The sequence below is a fragment of the Astatotilapia calliptera genome, chromosome 13, assembly GCF_900246225.1.
Source record: "Astatotilapia calliptera chromosome 13, fAstCal1.2, whole genome shotgun sequence".
Classification (NCBI taxonomy): Eukaryota; Metazoa; Chordata; class Actinopteri; order Cichliformes; family Cichlidae; genus Astatotilapia; species Astatotilapia calliptera.
The window spans coordinates 29,358,663-29,381,519 of NC_039314.1; the positions used below are offsets into that span (position 1 = coordinate 29,358,663).

Here is a 22,857-nt window from a genome sequence, read left to right on the forward strand (position 1 = left end):
TCATCTCCTCGATGTTGCCTGTGTGTCCAGTTGGTAACGCAGGAAGTCAAGCTCTGCAGCCTCCGCCTTTTCCTAACCTGCAGAGTGTGTGTGTGTGTGTGTGTGTGTGTGTGTGTGTGTGTGTTTACATATCTTTGTGGGCACCAACAGCCCTAATGGGGACCAAAATCCTGGTTCCCACAAGTTTGAGGCATTTTTCAGACTCAAATTGCGGTTTTAGTTTCAGGGTTACAGTTAGGTTATCGTTAGGATTAGGGGCTAGAGAAAGCATTACGTCAAGTAGATGTCTCCAAAATGATATGACAACATGACTGTGTGTGTGTCCGTGCATGCACTGATGGACGGTGGGAGCAAACAGGAAGTACAGGCCGGACTCGGACAGGAAGAACATCTCCACAGTGTTCTCTAATATTAGCTCTGAGGGTTTCTCAGGATGTTTGAATGTCTGCATGTGAGTGATGAGCTCGGAGTAACACACACACTCCACCCTGTTTCCGTCTTCTTTGTATCCGTCTTTCCCCTCTAACACACACACACACACGAGCCCAGTGATGTGGTTTCCTTCAATAAGTTTAAGAAGAAGTTTTTATTGAATGTATTACTTTATTGAAGCAGCTGCAGGTGGCTCGTATGAGCCTGGATTGGACACACGACCTGTAGAATATTTGTGCAGCTTTTCAAAGTCCACCTGAAGGACGTGCGTGGTTGTAAAACGCTGGTATTCGGGGCACCGCTGCACTTATCTTTTGATCTGTGTCCGATATGAGATAAGCTGCACCTTATTTATAGTTAGGAGATGAGCTCCAAAGTACTGCAAAACATCAGACGTGACCTGCAGCAAAATTAAAGCTCAATGAAGTTTTTATTTATCGACTTTGATTGAACCAGGAAGTCTCGCCGTCTGTGTGCAGGGCGCGTGGGCGGGGCAGCGGGCGCGCATACCCAAAACGTGTTTAAATACAACAGAACCAGGAGCTCTGCAACAGTGTGTGCAAATCAGTGCACACAGCTGAGTGTGCGCTTTATACTCAGTATGAAGATTATGACCTGATGAGTCTGCATCACAGTTTTTGGCCTTTATCATAAAAGAGCCACATTTAGCCAAAAACAAAAATCTGTGTGTGTCTCTAACAACGACGCAGCGTTTAAAGTGTGACTCTGTGGTCGATCAGTGTGTTCACACTCTAACGCTGGCGTGGCCAACTCCAGGCCTCGAGGGCCGGTGTCCTGCAGGTTTTAGATCTCACCCTGGGTCAACACACCTGAATCAGATGATGAGTTCATTACCAGCCTCTGGAGAAATACAAGACATGTTGAGGAGGTCGTTTCGCCATTTGAATCAGCTGTGTTGGATCAAGGACACGTCTAACACCTGCAGGATCCCGGCCCTCGAGGCCTGGAGTTGGACACTGCTCTAAAACGTTTATGAGTTTGGTTCGTGCACAATCACCTGCAACATAATCGATTCAACACCCAGCAGCCTGATTGTGACTCAAGTTTAATCCAGGTTTCCTCTGTGATGCTTATTGTTTTTTTTATTGTAATGTTATGATGTATTTATGCATCTCCGGCTTCTGAGGTCCAGCAAAACGAAGGCCGAGGCGACATTTTTACTGTTGGGACCTGCAAAGAGTCAATCACAGCAATAATAATAATTCAAAATAAAAAAACAACTTGTCAAATCTGCAGAGAGCTGCTGGAAATCAGACAAAGCTGAAACAGTCATTTTGTTCCTGTGGATATGAACCTGAGGCGTGTGCTCACTGTGACGTCCACTTTGTCTTTACTCGTCATCGCCAAAGAAGTTGGATCTCTGCTCCTTCAGAGAGGAAAACGTTATTATTTGTGCGTGAACCACAGACTGAAGCTGGTCAGCTGACAGGAAGCAGATGGTTTTACTGTGAACACGTATCCCTGTGTTTAAAACTGTCTGATAAGACCCGGCTGCTTCCTTCGGTTTGTTGAAAACGATTTCTGCTCAGGGTCTCGGTGCTGCAGGGGACGTGGACACTTTGGGGTTTGAAGGCTGAGGATGGTGAAAGTTTTGGGGCTGATTGAAAGCGTCTGCCCCTCCCAGGGGGGGGAAACTGTGGCTCTTTAAACATTTACTCACAGAGCGAATTTTAATCTTATCAGTTTGACCTTTTTCACATGACGCAAAGAACAAAATAAACGGGATCATTTAAATATGAGTGTTGTGGAGGCGGTGCCCTGCAGCTGTTTAAGCACAGATTTAAGAATCAAATGTTTTTGCTTCACATTTGCAGTAAAAAGCTGCAGATTAGACTAAAGTTCCTCTTTAATCTTCAGCTCGATCGGCCCTCTGCGCTCTCTCCCTCTCTCGCTCTCCTCCGTCTCCTCCCCTTATGCCAATGAGTGGGTGACATCATCGCTGAACTGTGATTGGCTGCCGTGGGAGTAGCCTCTCCCTCTGGCGGCCCCTCCCCCCTGCACTCTCGCCTCGTCTGCTGAAAGGTGTTTTCAGTGTCTGAGAGCTGCTGCTGCTGCACACCGCAGGACAAACCACTCTTTCTCTGCCTCCCTCCACCTCCTTTCTCCGTCTGCTCCACCTTTTCATCGAGCAGGGTCTGAGCGTGCGTTTGAACGGAGGATGGGTGGAACTGAGGGGAAGGCGTGATCCCCGGAGACTCTGACAGATGGGTGAATGGAGGGAAAACAGAAGCATGATGCCGCCGCGCGTCTGCTGAGCCAGCGATTGTTGGCTCCACGCTAGTGAAACGGAGACTCTGCAGTTCTTCTGTCCTCCTCTCAGCTCGACTGAGGAGCAGGGAGCGTTCCCCTCGGTGTCGGAGCTAAAACTGGGATCACTTCTCTAAACTCACTTTACGTTCTTGTGCTAAGGACTCTTAAGGAGTCGGTGGTCACCTGGAAGCTGCTCCTGCTGCAGAGAAGTTGAGGCTCTGAAGTTTGTCGCCGTGGAGCTCGAGCTCATCCTGGGGGGAGATAACCTCTGCGGGCTTGTGTGACTCACTTATAAACTTTCTGCTCCATGTGGACGAGCTCCATCTAAGTCTTCTGTGGAGTTTAATCATGGAGCTTCAGAGCGCCACGGCCGGCCTCCCCGGCCCCCTCGCGCCTGGACCCCTCTCCCCAACTTCAGACTACGGCGGCCCCCTGTCCCCGGGGTCCGGATGCCCCGGCCCGTCTCACGTCGCCAGTCCCGGGCGAGGCCCCAGCCCCAGCCTCAGCCCCGTCAGGGGGTCCAGCCCCGGCCCCGGATTCTCGGGCCAGGCTGCCTTCAACTACAACCAGCTGGAGGGGAGGTTCAAACAGCTTCAAGGTAAGATGAAACAAGGGGCCCTCAGTGTGTGAGGAGCAGCGCATGCGGGGGAAAGCTGTGTGGGCCTGGGTTTAGGGTTTCCTTTAATGCTGTGGGCTGCAGTTTGTTTGCATTTGCACACTTGAAGGGTTGAAACAGTAGAAGGAGCCGTAGGAGGCTTTCAGAGCAGCAGCAGAGCTCCAGAGAAAGTAAAAGGAAGTAAAGAGGAGTGCGGTCGCGCTGGGATGGTGGCTGAGGCGTGCAGGTGTCGCCCTGACTTTATTAATCATTATCACCTTATAATGAAATCAGAGCTGGCTGTGGATGAGTCAGCAGCTTGACCTTACCTCTGCAAATAAACCGCGCCTCACGTTCACACACTGATCACAACTGACGGGCTGACGGTGACCCGCTCGCCGAGGAGCGGTGCGGGGGAGGCAGGGAGGCGCTCCCACACCCACATTTTTTCACGTAGCTGTGAAGTAATCAGGCTGGAGCTCCTCAGCAGGATGCTGGCCTCCCGACACACGTGCCGTTTGTCTCTCCTGACTTAAAGCTCAGGAATGTGCCCGTTATTAATCGATGCAGCGATGACATCGCTAAATGAAACCAACAGCTGAAGTTTTTCTTCTTTGTTCCGCTCTGCTTATTTCCAGCTCGACTGGAGCAGCTTTGCATGATCCGCAGCTGGAAATAAGCCTCCTGTATCTCAGGCTGACGTACGTCGGCTCCAGAAACCAAACCGTGTAGTTGTGTTTGCTTGCATGTGTGTGAGCTGTGTCGGTGTTTTTCAGCAGGCAGCAGGAAACTTTCTGCCACACGTTTACACTGAAGGCTTGGTTTGGTTTGTACGATGGAGCTGCTTACATGCTCTGAGCACAGGCTCTACCCGGGAATGTTGGTAGGAAGTGGGGTGGCTATGTCGGGCGGTTGGTGGTTCAATCCCAGACCGCTCCAGTCCGCACAGGAAAGTATCCTCGAGCGAGATGCTGAACCTCAAGTTTCTCTCTGATGCGTCAGACAGAAATCACTCAGGAGTGGAAAACGTTCCTGCGTGGAAGCGCGAGTGGCGTGTCTTCTGTTGCTGAAGGAGAGCAGCGGCGCTCAGGCGTGTAAACACATTTAACCTCCCGACTCATCGATGGACGCTCGTATCGATATGAGCCGTTAAAATCGAATCGTCCTTGCACGCACAAACACTTCAGTTAAAAATTAGCAGCAGGCTGAATTTAGCAGAAGGCTAATGGAGCCTCATCGACCCGCTGACGCCCACAAACCTCCAGAGTGTCTGAAAGTAGCTTCCTGGCTGTTTTTTCTTTGTTGGGGGGGGGGTCACGCTGAGGTCACTGAGTCTTTGTGATGTTCTGTCGTAAGAATTTGACCGAATGTGAAAACGTCTGCACTCGAGCACAGACTGTACTCTGCTTTGAAAGCCTGGTTTCTTCAGTCCTGAGATTCCTGCTGTAACACGCGTTACTGATGCACACGCGTGTGCCGTGTGTCCGAGTTTAGTTCAGAGGCTGCTTCATGACTTCTTACCGAGTTGATATGTTGGGATCTGTCACACTCGATGTTTACGTGAGCGTGTTAATGCTGGTTTATGTCATTCATCTGGCTCCGCCTACCAGGGCTGACCTTTATCCTGTTTTTGACCTGCTCACAGAACCAAATCATTCAGACGTGAACTTATCAGATGTGTTTTATCTTAAGTGTTGCGCGGCATGTTCTGTTAGAGCAGAGGAAGAATCTAAATGTGGGCTGTGATGAAACATCAATCAGTCCATGAGGACGTCGACCCTCAGAGGGGTTTGTTAGCTCGTGCTTATGAAGGCATTCGAGGCTCTAAATTCATGTGCTGTCCCGTGTGGGGCTCAGGTGGTTTGGTTCCCAGCGGGTTATGAGCGTGGAGGCAGTCAGCCATGTTTGCTCCAGTTAAGAGAATAATCATGGGGGGAAGCGAGTCGGCCTGCTGCACAGACTCATGTTGGTACAGATGCTGGCTGATGTTGAAACGGCTCAGGAGAGCAGACGTCATCATTTTATAAAGATTTCATTCAAAGAAAGAAAAATGATCCTAATAAGACGCCTGAACCAGGCCTGCAGATGTGACACGGCTTCTCCGTGACCCCGCGGCTGCCTCCTGACGTTTCTAAATCAAATTTAGGGATCAGAGTCTGGACTGCATTTCCCTCCCTGAGAGGGAAGATCAATAAATACATGAATATGTAACTGCACTGAATTTAGATGGATGGATGCAAAGAAGACGTGATGACGGGACAGAGTGCAGATAAAAAGATGGAGTGGTAACAGGAAATGGTTTTTTTATTTACATTAGCAAAACTTTGTTAGCAGTCACTTATCAACAGAGCCTGATCGTCCAGTGAGCACAGCGGAGCCACCGCCCTGTAAAACCACCAAAACCTGGAGGTCGTCTGTCTCAGGTGGCCTGAGCTTCATTTTAAAACCAGCTCAGTGGAAATAAGAGCGATGCTGAGTGGATGGATGCTGGTCGCTGATGTTTCCGGTCCGGTTGAGTTTATTTCTGTTGGGAACTGAACAAGACGTGGTTTGTAATTGATGTTTGCATGTGTGGATGAATAAATGACCCAGAAGGAGTCGGGTCCTTTGTTGTGCTCCAGCGGCCGTGCGCGGCGCACGCTGTGGTTCACGCCGGGATTCTAACATGAATGTAGAACAAACGGAGGCTGAGGCAGAGCGGTTACTGTAGCGCTGTAAAAACCCGCCATCTCCTGAAACGCCAAATCCCTCGGACGCGCTCTGCTCACAAAAACAAAACCACCATCCCTCTGTGCTATCATCATCCCCCTCCCCTCCTCCGTGGTTCTGAGTCAGCCAATCAGCACACATCTCGGTGGTTTGGGATTCCTTGAGCTCTGCGCGGTGGTGGAGGGGGGGGGGATTAGAGGGGGTGGGTGGTGTGGGGAGGGTGTCTAACATGATCCGAGCTCGCCGCGTCCCTCCCTCTCTGTGTCTCTAAAAAGAAAGAAAACACCTCGGTCGCCTCATCAATGTTTCATGAGCTTCTGCAGAGCGTCTGCGGGCGCCCCCGGCGCCCTCGCCCGGCCCGCCTCCTACCTCCACCCTCTTAGTGAAATTAAAGGAAGCTCCTTTCGTGAAATTCACACAAAGGCGGGGTGAGATGCGGCCTCGCTCCTCTCCCTCGGCCCGTGTCGAGTTGCGTTCGGGACGACTCGCTGAACCCGGCCCGTGATGCCGTTAGCACAGGATGCTAAGCTCCTCCGGGGCCATTTCATGTGTTTCATAAGCCAAAGTGTGTTTTCATGGTTCGGTGAATGACACCGACTGATTGGTTGGAAGTAGATTGTGTGACAGTCCTGGTCGTTTCCTGCTCGCCCCACCCCCCGTCACAGTTCCAAAGGGATCGGCTGCTGGGTGTGTTGAGTATATATGCTTTTATTTAATCATCGCAGGCTTTGATTGCACTGAGATTTTTCCACTCGTACGTTTTTGCAAACAGAAAGATTTAGTGCTGCAAATCTTCGAGGCCGATCCTTGGAGCTCAGCGTCTGATGAGCTCATGCAGGAGTTTGTCTGGAAATCTTTTCAGCGCTGATTTAAGATTCAGGAACTTCTCTGTATGACTGATGATGTGCAAAGTCCTCTCTTTAACTCTATAAAGCCGGAAATTAGATTAAAAGTTGGACAAAACCCAGCTCCATAGCTGTGCAGGATCTACCCCCCTCCTGCCCCCTGACAGCTGGGGCGGGCTCCCACCAGTAACCTTCAGCATGACGTGGAGCCTCGCGACTTAAAGGCCTTCGCCATCAAAGCTCAATGATTAAACTGGAGTTTTTCTTCGATCTCTAGAAGAAAATATTTGGTTAGTTTGTCCTGTTTTTGATAGCCGCCATCATTTCTGGATGAAATGAAAGCTTGGTGGTGACGACGGACGCAGGAACCAGCGGCGTCGGAGGCGGGAGCAGAATGGAGTGATTGTTGAGAGCCTGAAGGTGGCACGAGGAAGCGTCTCAGGACGGAGCTGTGCGTTTCAAGTCTCAGTCCGTTTCCACTCGCAGATCTGCAGCTTGAAAGGACTCTTTCATAGGGACGCTCCACTGAGCACGCTCGCAGAGGGGGCGGGGCCAGTCTGAGCCCAGAGAGAGAGATGCATAAAAGCTAAAAATAAACAGAGGTAACGTGTTTGTTTGTGTCCACAGCTGCACACAGCTGTTTGAGAAGAGAGAAGTTCACCTCAGACCACAAACCAGCGAGGTCACGGCGCCTCGTCACGGCGCTTCAGATGCTGCTAATCAGTTTCTGAGGGTTTTCTGCGCTCAACCACCGGAAAGCCACATGACTCATCCAACAGAGCTGCTTTCAGTGAACATGCATTTAAAGCACGTTAAGGGAGTGAAGTAAGCACCAGCGCTTCTGTAATAAAACTGAGAGTTTGCAGATTTATTGACTGAGCTGCTTCTCCAGGTGTTCTCAGGACTCAGGGGGCCGTAATCGGACCCGTCTCAGACCACCTCCGAGGTCTGGATGGTCACGACTGAGCAGCAGTGGAAATAACCCACAGAGTCCTTCATGAACGAGCAGCAGGGCTTTAAAATCCCTCCAGACTAACAGGAAACCGTCAGCTGATCTGGAAGCTGCTCGCGGTGATAATTTCACGTCAGGAGCTTTTAATAAATCACAGTGTTCTCCATTCATCAGCTGCAGACGGAGCAGCACATCCACCCGCGACGCCGGCCAGCTCCTATTTTATTGTGAGCTGATTATTCATTAAACACATCTGGTTAATAATCAGTCATCACAGCAGCTTCAGAGCAGACGCTGGTTTCTGTGTCTGTGAACACCTTTACAGCCTGTACGCAGAATCTGCCCCCACGTGGGCCTTTAGAGCGCCACACCACAGGGACGCCAACCACGGCTTGCATACCCGGGTTCCACAAACCTTAAATTCTCCGTTGCTGACGTAAAATGACGACTTATGGCAGAACGCCATGACCTCATGACCTCCCAGCACGGAGCCAGCGCCTCGTCTGGGACAGTTGTAGCTTCGGAGTTGTTGAACCAGGCGTCGAATGTTTTCTGTTGTAGATTATTCTTGTGAAGGCATCTGAAGCGCAGACGTCATTACAGAAGGTTTTAGGACTCGTATCAGTCCGGTCATGTGACCACTAACCACACGTCGTGTGAACGAGGCCCGGCCGTGCATGAGTCTGCGAGCACCGGGCGCTAAAACAAGTGCCCCAAGTTCAAGGATTCATGACTGTCATCAGGGAACGAAACGCAGTTACTGAGGTCTGAGTTCAAATCATTAAACGTCAGAATAAAAGTCATCAAAACAAACAAAAATAATTTGTTAAATGTGAAAAACGACCCGTTAGCTAAACACGGATACACGGATCTCTCAGCAGCAGTCAAACTGACACAAACAGGAAACGGAGCTGCTTTCAAAGTAAAAGTCACACCTTTTGAAACATGTTAGCCGCAAGCTTTTACTTTGAAGGCGAACGTTCTCGGGTTTTACTGCTGCTCCGTGCCTCGTTGGCGAGCGTTTGCAGACAGGTTGGCGACCCGTCGGGGAACACGTGATCCCTCAGCGGCGATGTCACGTGACCTCGGAGAGGAGCAGCAGCAGCTCGTGACCCAGTTGTCTCCGACTTATTTATCATTGATAATCAGGGTGATTGATCCTGACGCGAGGCTGTGACGGTCGCTGTTGTGAGCCGGCTTCGTCAGCGTTACAGCGCCGACCAATACTTGGAGCCACGCATCCGGGCGCTGCGGTGAAGCTTCTGTAATGAAGGAAAAGTTGATTTATATCGACGGCGTGCATTTCCTGGCGTCCGACGGCGCGGACACACACTGACGGCTCTGCTCGTGAGCTCGGCTTTGTTTGTGGGTGACAGTGGCGCTGAAAAGCCTCGCCGGCTCCTGACGTGTAGAGAAAGAGAGGAAGGAGGAAGGCATGGAGTCTTTATTCAGCTGTCAGCGTGACAGGAACAGCATGCCACGCGCGCACACACACACACACACACACACACACACACACACACACACACACACACTCACACTCTTCTTTGTGTGTCTTTAGTGTTTTCGGGCGAGCAGGTGTGGGAATGAGACTTCAGTGATTTCGTAAGCGCGTGTTTTGTCAGAGCGAGTGATCTTATCTCATCTCTGGTGTTGTGTAATGACCTACTGCAGGAATGTGAGTGTTAGAAGGGTTTGGCTGCTCTATCAGAGCCGGCGTGTTGCCTCGAAGGTCAGACTGTGTGTAAGGAATCCGTGCCGCTGTTGGCTCGGCGCGAGGAGCCACAGAGACTTTAATCAGACGTTAAACGTTGGGTCATTAGAGGACTCTTTGACGTCCTCGTTTATTTGACTTCTCGCAGAGCAGGATGTTAATGCACGACCTGAAGAGGGGAAGGATGAGCTTCAGCTGCGAGTTTGGACTTTGTCAGTCAAATCTAAACACAGGCAGGATTTTTGGATTTGGTCCTGAGCTGAACTTCCAGAGGATCTCATCGTGAAGCAACAGGAAGTTAATGCAAGAGTTATTACGCTCCACTGATGGTTGTCTGTACATCATACAAAAACATACACACAGGCCAAAACAAAGCACGAGTGCTGATAACTGACCAGATTCATTCTTCTGCAGACGTGCACACACGCCTCAGGCCTCAGATGATCCTGAAGCACAAAGCATGAGGCTAAAACTGAAAACGCCTCATTTTATAAACACAGAAAACACGCAACGGCCTGCAGCAACAAAAAAATGGAAAAGATAAAGTTTTGGAAAATGAGACAACGTCTGAGAGGAAGCAGCCGTTTCTAAATCTGTCAGAGCAGCAAACAGAAACTATTGTTTCACCGTGTTTGCGTCTGTAACATCCCGTCCGAGCTTTGGCTTCCTTTCCTCAAACTCCCAGATACGCTTTCCTTTAAAGGCCTTTATCAGGTGTGTTTTTGAAATGCATTATAATCTAATATATAAGCAGTGTTTCCTTCTTGAATCCGAATAGTGAAGAAGATTAATGAAGTGCGTGCATAATGACCCTGAGATCAAACCGACTGCTCACAGACTCTCTTGGACTCTTTGAGTCCTGCGACTAAAGATAATAAAGTTCAGTGTTTTTAACTAGAGCTGGACCGAGATTACTGCTGGTAAATAAGGACTGAAGCACTTTGGATTTAGAAGATTTGAGTCACAGAAGGTTGAAAAGTTCGAGTTTGCTGTTTGTCGACAGTTTCTGCTAAAAATCAGACAAACTGTCGGCGTGAATGTCCCGGCGAGGGGTGGGGGCGGAGAAACGAGCTGCATCTTGTTGGCGTTCTGCTCGGTGACATGAAGTCATCTTCCCGGATGAAAACGAGGGTCGGCTCATCGACATGAACCATTAACATTCCTGCGAAAACACAACAGCAGCAATCAGAATAAGCTCGAACAACGGGAACTCCGGCTCTAAGGCGGGGCTAAGGTCTGCTGTTTGGAGATGGACTGAGCGTGCTCAGTGGCTCTGATGGGCAAAGCAGCGAAACGGCACAGCGTCCTCTCTGAGAAACACCGTTCACAGGAAAGGCGGGGCCATGGCGTTGGTTGTGATTGGACAGTTCGGACGGTTCCCGTTTCTAACAGCGGCGTCATTTCTGCGTTTTCCGTCCGAGGAGACGAGCTCGCAGTATAAAAAGGTCTCAGCATGTTGTGCTGCTCACGAGACGCTGCAGCTCAGCAGCAGGAAGCGTCTCCTCATCGGCCTTTCGACGTCAGGAACCCAACGGTCCAACGACCTCCTGACTGATTCGAGTTCTGTCCAATTAAATTGCAGGGGGACAGCGGTGAAGATGAGTCTGCACCGGCGTGGACAGGGATAGCCGCGATCCGTCCTGCCCGGAGGCGGCGCTGAGTCGGCGCCACATATGGCCTCGGTCGGTTTAACGGTCGATAATCAGCCTGTGTCCTCGCCTCTCAATGCTCCTCTGTCCCCAAATCTGGCTCGCTTCCCCCTCCTCACGGGAACACACTGCCGCTCTGTGTCACATCAGCCATTCAGGCGGAAGGAGAGGGCGCTGTGATTGGATGACAGGCCCCAGTATTGTGCCCTGTGATTGGCTGCCAGGCTCCTGCTGAGTTTCTGTGAATGAAGGTTTTAGTTTTCTGCTGAACATCTGTGCTCATTATTAACACACACACACACGCATGCACACATGCACGCACAGATGTTGCACAAAATGAGATCAGATTCTGTGGACGTCAAAACAAACCTGACCTGCAGGTGAGATTTGCATGAAGTGAGTCTGTGCTGTCAGACACGGGTGACAGTTACCTGCCTCATCCAGACACACCTGAGCACAGACCAACTGGGAGTTCCTCCTTTTGTGTGGAGGTTAAACAGCAGTGATCGGGGCTTTGTGCTGCACTCAGGTGTCTGTCAGGTGACTGCATGCAGGCGTCACCTCCAGGTGCTTCATAAGGTCGCCGCCCTCGGTGTGAGAGAGGACCTGAGCGCTCAGGTGATGAACGAGAGGGAAGTTTGAAGCCAGAGTTGCATCATGGAGCGGATCTGCTGAATGGCCCGTGTGGATCCGTGTGAGTCGGGGAGCGGCTTTTAGGATCAGAGGTGAGCTGCAATCAGCCGCTGCAGGAAGGAATCGCAGACTAAACCGAGCTTCTGCCGGTTTGTTTCTGTTGCTCTCAGTAGTTCCGACCTCCACACTCGCTCACGGGGGGGATCCTCTGAGGCCTCCGCTTCCTGTGGGAGATCAGGAATGCTGGAATCCTGGAACTGTTGAACTGGAAGTGTGTGTTTTGACAGGGTTATACGATCGTGCGTGTTTGGGAATGTCATACGATCCGTCAGGACTGGCCTGGATATGGAAACGCAGGCCCGTGTGTCAGAGAGCCTCTCTGTCTCTCTCTGTTAGTGGAAACAGATGTTTGATGTGTTCGGCCTGTCTGACACTCCTCGCTCGCCGCCGCCTCCTCGAGACATTTTCACGTTAAAGGTTCCTTGTGGCCATTTTGGCGAAACCTTTGTAAAAGTGATGAAGCTCGTGTGTCGCGGATCAGCGTCTCTGTCTAAATATTTGGCAGTTTTATAAATTTATGTTACATTTCTGTAAAATTCTGAAATGTTTTTTGTAACATTCACACATTTGTGACTCGTATTAGTTAAACTTTCTTCACTGAAGCTAATCTGAGCCTTTTATCTCTGCATCACATCGTGTGCGTGCGTGTGCATGTGTGTGTGCATGTGTGTGTGGTCATAGTTGCATAGAAAGCTTCATTAGTCATTACTGGATGAGGGGAAAGCAGTAAAAACTAAAGTAAGCGCTCAGACATTTCCTAAAAAATCCCCTCCATCACGCCCACGTGACGATAAAGAAACGATTGATTCCCGCTGTAAACCCCACACACACACACACACACACACACACACTCACTCACTCACTCACTCACTCACTCACTCACTCACTCACTCACTCACTCACTCACTCACTCACTCACTCACTCTCAGGGGAACGCAGCTGGCATGTTTGGTGAAATGTCATGTTCGCTGTGCTCGTTTCTCACAGCCTGAAAATAAAAAGCTGTCGGTGTTGAACGCGACCATGACGGCAGGTCGGGACGACGCCGATGATGATGATGGCGCTCGTTCTTCGTCTGCGTCGTGAAACATCGACTGGATGTTGTTTGAATCTTCAGGACAAACATTTTGTCCGTTCTGTCCTCTCAACCTTCACTTCCTCTTCCTCACCTCTGTCCTTTCCTTTCTTCTTCTCTGTCGTTTCCTGTAACTTTTCCTCTCTTTATCTTTTTTTTTTAAACATTTCAAACTATTTAATATATATTAACATAATAACATTAAATGCATTAAATAATCACTGACAATTATGATAATGATCATATCATATTATTAGCTCTTTATCTTTCTTGGCTTGTTTCCTTTCCTCTCTTTCACCCTTGCTCTTGCTTTCACTTCCTCTCCTCTTTTGACTCTTATCATTTGAATTCAGAATGCTTTGCTCTTTTATTTCCTTGTTTCCATCTTTCTTCTTTCTTTCTTGTCCTTGTTTGTTTCTTCTTCCTCTGCTTTCCTCTTCTCTCTAATCCTTTCCTTCCTTGCAACCTTTGCTCTACATTTAATCCCCCCTAAGGTCCCCTCTGGTTACGTTTATTATTTTTCCTCTTTCTTTTTTATGTATTTTATTTATTTATTTTTATCTACTTTTTGAGGATGAAACATTTTCAAATTTCGGACGAACGCCACAAACGCCGTCATGAGCTCGTGTCGACCTAGACTTCCCATGATGCATCGTGATCATGTTTATGAGAGCGCCGCATTCACACGATGATACGAGCAGTGATGCGCCTCACATGATGCTCATGCTCTACATTCCTGTGTGTGTGTGTGTGTGTGTGTGTGTGTGTGTGTGTGTGTGTTTTTTTGTCTCAGTGGGGACGAATCACGCCATGCCCCTGTCTGGTTTGTGTGTACTTCCTCAGGCTCAGGTTAAGGTCATCCTCAAAGTGTGTGTGTGTGTGTGTGTGTGTTATTGACCCGCCCCATCAATACACCACTGTCTCCTGCAGGCCTAATGAAGCGCACACAGCTGCTTCTTGTGTGCTCAGCAGTATCTGTGAGGAAACTGAAGCCTGTGACATTGACTTCTGCTTAGCTGTGTGTGTCTGTCAGGGTGAGATTGTGTAGCTTTGCGTTAGCAGATGGTAACACTGCGTTTACCTCGGGGCCTCCCGTCACCTGAAATCACTTGGCGTGAAAAAAATTACAGACATTTGTGAAATTTGCAGGAAACTCTGCAAAAAACTGGAAAAATAATCGTTTTTCCTGAAGCTCGTCGTGAAAATGAACATTTAAAGAATCAGTTTGTTGAAATTTATGTTAAAATGGTCGAAAGTGTTTGGCCACATTCACACACTGTGAATACAGATGTTCTCAGTCCCACTGCAGGTGTAGAAGTCGGGCAGAGAGCCGTGCAGGCTGCCCTCACTGGATTTGAGCGTGGTACCGGACGCGCGATCAGCTGATTTATCGTGGAATGCGGGAACGTTAGAGCGAGGTAGCCGAGTGCGTAAAAGCTGATGACTCCAACCCTGCTCACATTAACATCAGCATGCTGGGAGCTTCATGGCTGAGCAGCTCCTCTCCATAAAGTGCACTCTGAGTGGTCCAATCAGAAGAGAGAAGACTCCTTAAAGGGGCGGGGTCTAAATGTTTGAGGGTTGTTTCTGGGTGCTCGGGTGCATTTCCTGCTAAAACTAAAATAAAACCAAATAAAAGCAGACCTGCTGTTTCCCCCAGACAGGAGCTCAAAGATTAGACAGAAAAGCATTTGCAGGAATGCAGCCGGGCGGGAACGCTGCGACTGTTGGCAGCCCGCGAGAATATTCGAGTATTTCTCATAACTGGAGGTGAGCCGTGCTCAAGGCAAACGACACAAGCAGCGTCATACCGAAAGTGTGTGTGTGAGTGTGTATTCATATCTTTGTGGGGACCAAAAAGTGGAATTTTACTATACTTATGGGGACCAAAATCCAGGTCCCCATAGACTGAAAATGTGGTTTTAGTGTCAGGTTACAGTTGGGTTACGGTTAGGGCAAGTGGCTAGATGTCCCCACAAGATATGAATAGCCGACGTGTGTGTGTGTGTGTGTGTGTGTGTGTGTGTGTGTGAGAGAGAGAACACATTCTCCTGCTGGGACGAGCATCTGCTGCTTTCTGAGCACAGGAAGGGGAAGCCCCAACATGAACACACACACACCCTGCAGTAGGAAGCATGAAGATGGAGATAAGACGCTCGGTTCTCTCGGCGAGTTTAACTCTCATGTGATGATGTCTCTCGTGCAGGAAACAAACGTGCCTTAAAGAACTTTAAGCGGCCCACCCTGAGCCTGTGCAGGCAGCGCGGGCCGCCACGCTCCATCTGCAGACACTACACCCCTGCTACACCCAAACATTTAGGCTAATGATGCAGATTTTCTGAATGCACCAGCTGACCTCCGGCCTGATGAATCCACGGCTTGCAGCGCCGCTCGCTCGGTGAAAACTTTGATGATGATCTCAGCCTTACTCCATGTGGGAAGCCTGCAGGGTGATAGGCTGCTGACACTTTGGTGTCACTTCATTCTACAGTTCGCACAGGATTTTAGTTTTTCTACCACAGTGACGATACGGTGTGAGGGTTCGTTTGGCTGAAATGTTTCTTCAGTTTAGTTTTTGTTGACTTTCAGAGTGTTTGTAAGATCCAGATGTGGATCCGTTTGGATGTTTCTCATCCCGACCTCGCAAATGTGCATCAGAGTGAAACTGGAGAGGCCGGGAGGCGTCGTCACAGAGTACCCTCGGAGAGCGGAGGGTATTTCCAGCCTTTCCAGCAGTCAGAGCGCAGATGGCTGTTTGCTGTTCTCAGTGCCGATGTTCTCGCAGTGAGGGCGGCGTTGAAGTGTTATCAGCTGCATTGTTGTGGTTTTATCTCTGGAACAAATTTACATTTTGCTCACTGAACCTGCAGCTTCCATTTAAAAAGGCTCATTCGATCCGATCTGAGCGTTAAAGCCAGAAAACAGCAGGTTTCATAGATTTGTGCAGACTGTTTGTTCCAGTCGTCCTCGTTGCTTCTTCCTGTTGATATCTGGGCAGTTGTAGACCTCGTGGCGTCTTCCAGCAGCTCCAGTTTGATATCGGAGCGTCTCCGCTGAAGGCCATTCAACACTGAGGCCATTGTCTTGCTGCAAAATAACAACACAGCGCGAAGGTCGTGGATTTGTGTGAACGTTTGTTGGACTGGGCAAATCTTATCGGCCCAGTTTCCCTGCAGAGGTCAGGCTGAGTTCAGTCCGGTGTGGAGGAAGAGCTTCGTGTTGGAAGACGACTCGAAGAATCTGTCGGTGCCGTGTTTTTATCTGCGGGAGTGACTTTAACCACCGTGTATGACTGCAGACGTTGTACAGCGACGATGCGAGAAGTTTAAAATCTGCAATCATTCAAAACCAACCTGTTCGATAACGGGTCAGAGAGGCCACGCCCCCCACAGTACCCCGGGTGTTTTTTGTCCACATAAAGCCTTTGGTGTGGTCAGTTAGTAATCAGCACTTTAAAGCAGCTCCACTTAAAACGTGGCATGCTAGAGTGTCAGCCGGCCGTGACCTTTGACCTCTGTCTTCACTGCTTGAATCCTCACAGTGAGTTCAGAAGTCAGCGGCGTGTGAAAGCACGCACAGAGCAGCTGTGGGTGGAGGATGTGTGGGTGTGGTGCCAGTTGTGAAACTTCCTCCTGTGACCTCCTGAGTTCACGCGCCGCCGTGTTCGAGCTGCGGCGACAGACACGTGTGACGAAGAGCTCGTTTAAAACATTAAACAAAAGCTCAAACACTCTGCAGCTCTGTTTGTTCTGTTTCTATAAAGACAGCGTCAGACTGACGGCGCTGCACCGAGGCCCGGGAGTAGACCCTAGATTATTATGAAGTGTCACTCATGCAAAGCCACGTTGTCCAGTAGAATAGATGGTAGGTGAGGGATCGTTTTAGACTTCTGGTTTTGTTTGGCCCCAGTTTGTGAAAAGGACCTTTGAGTTTGAATCCATCGTCTGTTGTCTGAATTATGTAAGTGTGCGCTTCGATCGACTCGAGCGAAACAGTCTGGTCCCAGATGTCGTCGACCGCACCGAAGAGCCAAAAACTGGAGGCTGATCCTCGAGCTGTCCACTAGAAAGTGTGTGTGTGTGTGTGTGTGTGTGTGTGTGTGTGTGTGTGTGTGGGCGATAACAATAACCAGCAGGCTCGTGGGAAATAAACTCTGCTGCAGGTGTGAGCCATCAGGCGACACTTCATCTGCTGCGTGTTTGTGTGAGCACGAGCAGAGTTCAGGTTTAGTCTGCTTTATCCAGCACAGGAGAACACACACTCACGTGTGTATTTATATCCTTGTGGGGACATCATTCCCTAGCCGCGTACCCTAACCATCAAATATGAACGCCTGACCCTAAACCTAACCATAACCTAATTGTAACTCTGTCACTAAAACCACATTGTCTGAAAAATACCTTCAAACTCGTGAGGACCAGGATGTTGGTCCCCACAAAGATATGTAAACACACACGTGTTCACATCCAAACCCTGCAGAGACGAGCAGGACGCTCGGAGACTCCTGGCTGTGATTATCGTGTCTCACTCTCTCTCTCTGTCTCTGTGTCTCTCTCAGATGAGCGTGAGGCGGTGCAGAAGAAGACCTTCACTAAGTGGGTGAACTCCCACCTGTCCAGAGTTTCCTGTCGGATCACCGACCTCTACATGGACCTGAGGGACGGACGCATGCTCATCAAGCTGCTGGAGGTCCTGTCGGGAGAGAGACTGGTGGGTTACGTCGCTGTCAGGGCTTTTATTTTGAAGGAGTAGCAGAAACTGGAGAAATGTTTACCATTCAGAGTCACGGGGGTGCGGTGGGTCACTGGGACGAAATATTCCATCAACAGCTTCATAAAAACAATCATACGTGACCTGAACTGATCATCAGGTGACTTTAATGTGACTAAATATTAGAAACACTCACCAAAGCGCCGAGAACGAGACGTTTTTAAGTTATCTCAAATATGTCTTTATGAGGGTTCGACGTCAGGACGGAGTCACGTCTGTTTCGTCCTTCCCCGCCTGCACTGATGGAATCGCATTGGACTTCTTTTTTTTTTTTAACCCACTTTGGGTCATTCGGGTCTGAACAAATCGTGAAAATAAGCGAAAGACTTTCTGCTTTTCAGCCATTGTCCACCTTGTAAAATGTCTCTGATGTTTGTGAACGTGCAGATGGAGGTAAACTCCTCGGCTCTGGCTGATGAAACCAAGCCGTTCATGGACAAAAGCTCTGTGCTGTCCTCGCTGCACAGCAGCAGCTGCCGGGCGTCTCCGCTCTCCCCCTCATCTTATCTAAAACGTTTATTCCTTCTCTGTGGAGATGAAATGAGGCGTTTATGGCTCTGGCAATCATTAACCTTCCTCTGTCTGCTTCACTTCAAACCACATCGGCTTCCAGCGCTCTCGTTTCTGTCTTGGTCGAGCTTTTTTTAAACAGATGTGTGTCATCGGAGGCGCCGCGTACACGTCACACCAAATATATAAAAACAGCAGCGCGACTCTTTAAGACGTCAGCAGAGGATAGAGAGGAGGAGATGATGATGATGATGATCAGCAGCTTAGGATGATTCAAAGCTCATAATAATCCTTCTTTCTCTTATACTGAGCCTCAGTGCTGCCCCTCACTTCATCATCTGTCTGAACCACCAGTTTTAGCTCCTCCCCCTTTTAAGACAACCTGTTTCTTTTTCACAGATGTCTGCTCAGAGCACGCTGAACTGCATTTATGTCGAATCATCCCAGAAATCCATAAATCCGGGTGAACGTTAAACAGTCGAAGGTGTTTCTGATGCTCTCGAGTTTCCACATTTTGAATTCTGAGAGGAGAGCGAGTCGGTCTGTCGGCCTTCCTGCTGTATTCTCCTCACGCTCGCATGACGTTAAATCACTCAGACTTTCCCAGTTTGACCGGACTCTGACTTCCGACGCTACAAGCCAAATCCCCCCCCTCTTCTTTTTCTTCTTCTGTCTGTCGAAGCTCTTCATCTCTGACCTCCTCTTTCGCTCTGCTGTCATCCGGCTTTCTCTCAACCTGTCAAACACACACGGAGAGGAAACGCAGCCAGGAATCCGACTTTCCTCCGTTTTCACCTTCTGTTCGGTGAGGAGGATGTTGGAAATGGAGAGATGGTGACGTGTGAAGCAGGCTGGGTGGAGGATGGGGGGGGGGTAACGGTGGTAGATGGGGTATTTGTGCAGGGGGGGGGGTTGAGTTGTGAAAGGAGTCATTGAGTAACTTCAGGGTTTACATGCAGCCAAACGCCTCCAGAAGCAGCAGAAGAATCTGCGAGCGAGCGGCTGCAGAGGCCGTGCAGCAGCAGGCTGAGCTGTGCACGGCTTCAGTCTCTGTGCTTACAGTTAAAGTGAAGTCCAGCTTCAGCGTGGCCCACAGCAAAGACACGCGTGCACAGTTTCCTGATGCTAGCTTGCTCAGCGACAGCGTGTGTGGTTTTCTAAGCATCTGTTAGCTTATCATGGCTAAAGTAGCAAAGCTCCGTGTTTCTGACATGTGCGATAACATGGAAGTTTGAGCCACACGTGCAGTTTCAGCTGCGTGTGTGTGTGCACAGTAAACCTGAAATAATTCTTGTTTGTCTGCAACCCCTCACGGCCAGCGACATCTGGCTTTGCATTGCGTGCTGGGACGTCCAATCGGGCACAGCCCCACCCACCTGCTGGTCCCGGCAGTCAGATTACGAGGCTCAGAAAAGGCAGCGTTAAAGGGGGAGGAGCTAAAACGGCTTGTTTCAGTTAGCTGATAAACTGCATGAACCCATGTCAGACACAGAAGGATTATTTTGAACTATAAATCGTGCTGAGCCGCTGTAGATGAGCACATGTGTAGACGAGCATGACGTGGGCTCAAGGGAAAGATGGATTTGGAGAAATCTGAAATCCTGTGGTCAGAGAAAAATGTCAGAAATGGTTTAAAATTGGTAGCATTTGTTTAAGAAATGACTCAGAGGGCTGAAACAGCAGCGCTTGAATGGAAGGAATTTGTTGGGACTATTTTCAGAGGCGGATTAATCCACACCGCGTGTTGTTTCCTGTAGCTGGATGATAATGAGGGAACATGTCAGAGTCCCACAGCAGGATCGCTGATGTTTTCTGGGCAGCATTTGGTAGTAAGATGCGTTTTTGTTGGACTTGTTCAGGCCTCCCGTTGCAGTATTGTGTTATAAAAAACATCCATCACTGTCCTCCTCACTCCAGGGTTACTCTGAGGGGGCCTTTCAGGCTTGGCTCAGGTCCTATTTGGGAAAAGGTTTCCGATCAGTCTCACCGCAGTCACTCACAACACAAACAGGCCGCCCCCGTTTCATGACACGGCGCGATGCTCCAGCCTGAAAGCCGCTCCAACCTTCTCCGCGTGGAAATTCCCGCTCCGGAGTGGGACCCGCTCCTGAGGGAGGTGAAATGGTTTGTTTTCATGGCTGAAGGTGCTGATGAGCGTCAGCGTGAGGTGACCGCCGGCATCGTCCAAAAAATCCCTCTGGTCCGAGTCCAGGTCCTGAATCACGGAGCGACTTTGAGCCGTTTGTGTCCGTGTGGGAAAAAGAAACGTCTGCGGTGTTATTGTTGGCCTCTGTCCCGCTGTGTGTGTGTGTGTGTGTGTGTGTGTGTGTGCTGCAGGATGTAACGTGGCTGCTCTGACATTTATTTTATCGTCGACTTCTATTTGTCCTGTGTTTAGTTTATATTTCGGGATTTCATCCAAATTTAAACATCGCCTTCCTGAATTTGTCAGAGCCGTCCGAGAGGCTCGCTTTCAGCAACGTCCATGAAACACAGGCAGGTGTGCACAGCCTCACCTGTGTCAGCTGGAGACTCTCCGTGATGTCACAGCATCCTGACCCTGAGAGCAGCGAACTCCTGTTTCTGACTCGATGTCACATTCAGCTTGGGTGGAGTCGCGTCCGTTTGTTGTGCGACAGCTGAACTGTCAAACATCTGGCTGATGATTCGGGGCTGAAGCTCGACAGTAAACTGGGTTATCGCAGCGTTAAATCGTCCTGTAAATCCTTTGGTCATAATCACAGCCGAGTCCTCCTCATTCGGCGTCTTCTGCTCCGCCTGCTGGGAAACCGAGGCTCACGGGCGTTCCACGACTGCGGGCACGCTGGGCTCCGTTTCCTCTCCGGGACAGGAATCGCCTGACCTGCACAGTTTCATGGGTGAACTGCCCAGAAACAGAAAAAGGAAAGAGCCCAGGATCCATATCAATTCTTTAATTAGAGCATCAAATCCGTAAAACCTCAAATTTGGAGTCAGATATGATTTAAAAAGCACCAAATCATCACGATCATAAAGCTTCAAGCCTCAGATTTAGTTTGAAAATGAATCGAAATCATCAACAAAGATTCTCTGATCAGCAGCTCGAGCCCACAGTCTGAAGTCAAACGGCAAAAGTGACTAAAGTGCTCCAACGCCAGTTTCTCAGGTCCCACTTGCAGCGCCCCCTGGTGGGCGGACCCCGCCATCTCTTTTTAAAAGCTGCTCATCAACCAAAACTAAAGCAAATATAGAAACTTATACGGCAGAAATGCCCAAAGTGCTCCAGAGTACAGCGTGTGTAATGTCCTCAGATCTCCTGTCTGTCGCTTGGCGATCGTGGACGTTTCAAGCCATGATCTGTAAATCTGTGACGTTTCCAATTGGAGGGATATAAACTCAGGACACCAGCGCAGCTGCAGCGTGAAGCAATAAATAGATGATAAAACAGAAAATGTCCGTTTGAAAGCGTTCAGCTGTGTCTGCAGCTGTTCACACACGGCGGCCTGACGCGGTTCACGGTTTCTGGTTTCTGCGGGTTCTTTAAAAAAAACCTCACTCCTGTTTTTGTTGTCGTTTCAGCCGAAACCCACGAAGGGTCGTATGAGGATCCACTGCCTGGAAAACGTGGACAAGGCTCTGCAGTTCCTGAAGGAGCAGAGGGTTCACCTGGAGAACATGGGCTCCCACGACATCGTCGACGGAAACCATCGCCTCACTTTAGGCCTGATCTGGACCATCATCCTCCGCTTCCAGGTAACAGGCAGCTGAGCAAGTTTGCATCCCAACACCAGACTGGGTCATCACCTGCTAGTGTGGTGTGTCTCTTTTTTGGGCGCCATTTTGCATCCCAAAAGACGTCATTACAGTCATCCCTAACACTAAAGATATCCACTGTGACCGAAGTAGAGAAGCTGGTGTTTTCCATGGGGGACAAACGACACCGTTTACGTCCGTCTGTGATTTTGTGTCCTCAAAACTTCTCAGTTTTCAATTGTGAGACAGAAAAAGTCTTATGTGCCATTTTGCATCCCTAAAATAATGAAGCACTTCCTCTGTTGAACCTTTCACATCGATGCTGTTTTGCATCCTGTAGGATTTCATCCAAAGACTATTTTGCATCCCATAACACACCGAGTATATTCTCACTCGCACACACGTTGAACCAGTTATTGACACGAGATGCAAAATGGCAAATATGACACCTTTAATATTACAGTTTATTTCACATAGAAGTGAAAGCACTGCTACACTGGAAACTAATCCCTTAATATGATTATGAAGTAGTGAGTTTAAAAATCGGCATATTTTGCTGCAAACTGACGAGTTGAAGTGAAGTTGGTGGTAAAATGTTCACTTCATCCGTCACAAACCAGGCGGCTGTTTGTTAGCTTCAGACTCGTTAAACACAATCAGGTGAAATCCGAAGCCCCGGCTCTTCCTGTGACGTGGTTTTGCTGTATGCTGACGGTCGATGTCACTGGGGCAGTGAACAGTTGGGTGAAAAGGATTTAGCTTTTATAAGCTGTGAGGATTAAAAAATGACGGTTTAAAATCCTGCGGTGGAGGAGCGAGTGCAGACCGATAGCAGGACCACAGTTGGTTTCATATACGCATCAGCTGTGCTCGAATCATTCGAGCTGTCGGACTCAAACTGATGGACGTC

The 22,857-nt window shown here is 49.3% G+C and overlaps 1 protein-coding gene across 6 annotated transcripts in view; it reads left to right on the plus strand.

Moving 5' to 3' along the window:
• Nucleotides 1-22,857, plus strand: part of LOC113034882 (spectrin beta chain, non-erythrocytic 1) — a 99,123-nt gene that overhangs the window by 44,104 nt on the left and 32,162 nt on the right. For 3 of the 6 annotated variants that reach the window (XM_026190024.1, XM_026190026.1, XM_026190025.1), the window contains exons 3-4: nt 17,494-17,645; nt 21,774-21,947. In XM_026190024.1, the coding sequence (XP_026045809.1) occupies nt 17,494-17,645; nt 21,774-21,947 (326 nt within the window). Of the gene's footprint in view, nt 1-2,479; nt 3,302-17,493; nt 17,646-21,773; nt 21,948-22,857 lie in introns of those variants that run through there. The other 3 variants (XM_026190022.1, XM_026190023.1, XM_026190027.1) reach the window with 2 other exon arrangements.